At 38.4% G+C, this 2,642-nt stretch overlaps 1 protein-coding gene across 1 annotated transcript; it reads left to right on the forward strand.

Annotated features, from left to right (window-relative positions):
• The first annotated feature begins 404 nt into the window (after positions 1–404).
• Positions 405–2,642, forward strand: LOC123203942 (uncharacterized GPI-anchored protein At4g28100-like). The gene is made up of 2 exons (XM_044620440.1): positions 405–1,308; positions 2,200–2,642. The coding sequence occupies exons 1-2, from the start codon at positions 622–624 to the stop codon at positions 2,536–2,538; spliced, it is 1,026 nt and encodes a 341-aa protein (XP_044476375.1). The 5' UTR covers positions 405–621; the 3' UTR covers positions 2,539–2,642.

The raw sequence follows: 2,642 nt of genomic DNA on the forward strand, positions 1-2,642 counted from the left end.
TATCCTATCTCAATCTCGTCTTCCCCCAATTTTGTTGCTTTCCATATGTAGTGAGTTTAATTTTGTTCATTATAGAAGAAGAAGAATATAGAAGGGGTATTAGTGGTAAATAAACCATATAATTTATATAATTATTTATTTCATTTTTAATTTAAGGCATATCAACTCATTAATATTTATTTATTTTTACTTTAAAATTACCTAATATCATATTATTACTATAATATTTTATAGATAAATTATTACTAAGTGTCTTGATATTACTCCTTAGTTAAAAAAGGATTACCCATTTCTATAACCTGAAAACAGACTCGATGTATAGATCTTAGCCACCGTATCTTTTCATAGCCTTGGCCTCAGCACTAAACTTTACTTATCCATAGACAAATTCTATGAAAAAGCAATGAAATTACCATAGTTTAATGGCTCAAAAGAATGATTTGTTCATGATATTATTACAACTCCCCACTTCTTCAACTTTTTACTCTCCATTTCTATAGATCTAACCCTGGTAAATCATCATCCCCAACCCCACTTCCTTCTCCTTCCTTTATTTTCTCTTCCTCCTCCATTTTTCCTTTTCACTCTCCTCTTCAACCTACATTTCACAATCTATAACCAATGTCCTCTAAAGTTTCGTTCATTTCATTTACACCGCTGTTTTTTCTTCTTCTTCTTTCCCCTGTCTTCTCCTCCTCTCTCCCCAATCCTGACCCTTCATCAATCCAACCTTTACATGTCGCCTCCTCCCCTCCAGCCACCATCCCTGCATTCCCGGAACAGTCCAATCTCGCAGGCTGTCCACTCAACCTCTCTGAAGAGCTTTTCCGTAATGTAAAGACTGCATGTGGAGTTGCCAAGCCTGGTGATGCAACTGGGCAGCTTCATCGAAGCCGGTGCTGCCCAGTTCTAGCTTCCTGGCTCTACGCCGCCTATTCGGCCACCGCGTTAGGAGGAGCCAGCAGTGTGAGTCCTGCCATTGTGGGTGGTCATTCTCCAGCTTCTGTGGACTTACCTCTGCTGCCTGATGACTCTGAAACTTGCGTGGATGATCTCGGAAAAGCTCTGAAACAAAGAGGAATTGAACTCGTTAAGCCTAATGAAACTTGTGATGTGGTGTATTGTTACTGTGGCATTAGACTGCATCCCCTCAACTGCCCTGAAGCTTTCTTTCTGAACCAGAAAGGAAAGCTTTCTGGGAACGAACATGTGAAGAGATTGGAAAGAGATTGCTTGAGTAGCAGCTCCAATGTCAATGGATTTCCAGGCCTTGGTGGCTGTAACAAATGCTTACACTCTCTTCATCAGGTGAATACTTATTTTGGTTCAATTTTGTTTCTTTTTTTGTGGGTAGTATGCTAAATCGAAGAAGAACTAATGGGTGATTTAGGGTTTGTTCATCTGGTTTGATCAATTGGGAAAGTTGAGTTTTTTCTTTTTTGCTTTTCTGTACTATGCTTCCTGTAGATGACTTGTTGTCTCTGGTTTTGCACTTTTGTTCTAACCATGCTTTACGCGCCATAAAAGTTTGTGAGAGACCCACGCGGCATGCCCATAAGGATTTGAGCCTTTAGTTCACTTTTAACTAAACTTTCCTTTCTTCAACCTTTGCCATCAAACAATGGTTACATCAAAGGTGGTATCAAATTGAGTTGAACTCCAACAATAGTCAACCAAACTCAGCTCAAATCTAAAATATTGAGTTTGAATTTGAGCTTGAGTTGGTTCAAATAATAAATAGTGAATAGTGATATTGGGGAATACGATACTAAATCTTTGAACTCAGATTGAGTTACTGTATTACAACTTTAGTTTAAATTTGACTTATTTAAGTCAAATATGGATTTGAATCCACATTGGTCCAGCTCAAATCCACCTATTTGGCCTCATATATGCCCACGGGAGGATTCAAATCCTGAACTTTGGTTTAAATGTGCTCACAAGAGGATCAAAACCCTAAACTTGGCTCTAAGTGGTACGGTTGAACTCCATTAATATCCTTGAACCTAGATTTTTCAATGATAGCGTTAGGAATACTGCTGAGCATTAAAGGCTTGAAATGCAAATTATAGCTGATTTTTGTTGGATGTTGTACCTAATCCCAATATTCAGTATAACTTTATGTACCAAACTTCTGTTAATACAACAAATGGCATTCATAGCTTATACTTCTCTTGATCCAATCATGTTTTATTGCAGCTTAATAGCCAGGCTTCCAATGCAAGCAAATCGGATGAGAGGACTGCCAAAATACGCAACAAAGATTGTCAGCTCATGGGGCTCACTTGGCTGCTTTCTAAAAACCGAAAGGCCTATATTCACACTGTTTCTGCAGTCATACGAGCTATGATGATGAACACAGATGGCTCTGATCCTCAATCTTGCACTCTTACCAGCGATGGAATGCCTCTTGCTGTTGATTCCTCTGACATTTCGAATCAGTCATCATCAATCACTCGTCCGGTTCCCCTCTATCTCTGGCTTTTATCATTGTATTTGTTGTGTAGGTTCCTTACTGTACCATCTGGGCTGTTTTAGCTAGAACTTGTAAGGTATTATATCAGTGGATTCATTCTGCAGATTGTAATTTGTCATCTCATTTTGTTCCTGTTAATATGGCAAGTAGAATTATTGTTGTTTTA

This window comes from Mangifera indica, chromosome 20 (genome assembly GCF_011075055.1).
Source record: "Mangifera indica cultivar Alphonso chromosome 20, CATAS_Mindica_2.1, whole genome shotgun sequence".
Lineage (NCBI taxonomy): Eukaryota > Viridiplantae > Streptophyta > Magnoliopsida > Sapindales > Anacardiaceae > Mangifera > Mangifera indica.

Bases quoted from the DNA above. Each gene is read 5' to 3' on its own strand.
- LOC123203942 (XM_044620440.1), top strand. From the start codon at position 622: ATGTCCTCTAAAGTTTCGTTCATTTCATTTACACCGCTGTTTTTTCTT. The intron at 1,309-2,199 runs GTGAATACTTAT...GTTTTATTGCAG, and splicing joins GCTTACACTCTCTTCATCAG to CTTAATAGCCAGGCTTCCAA.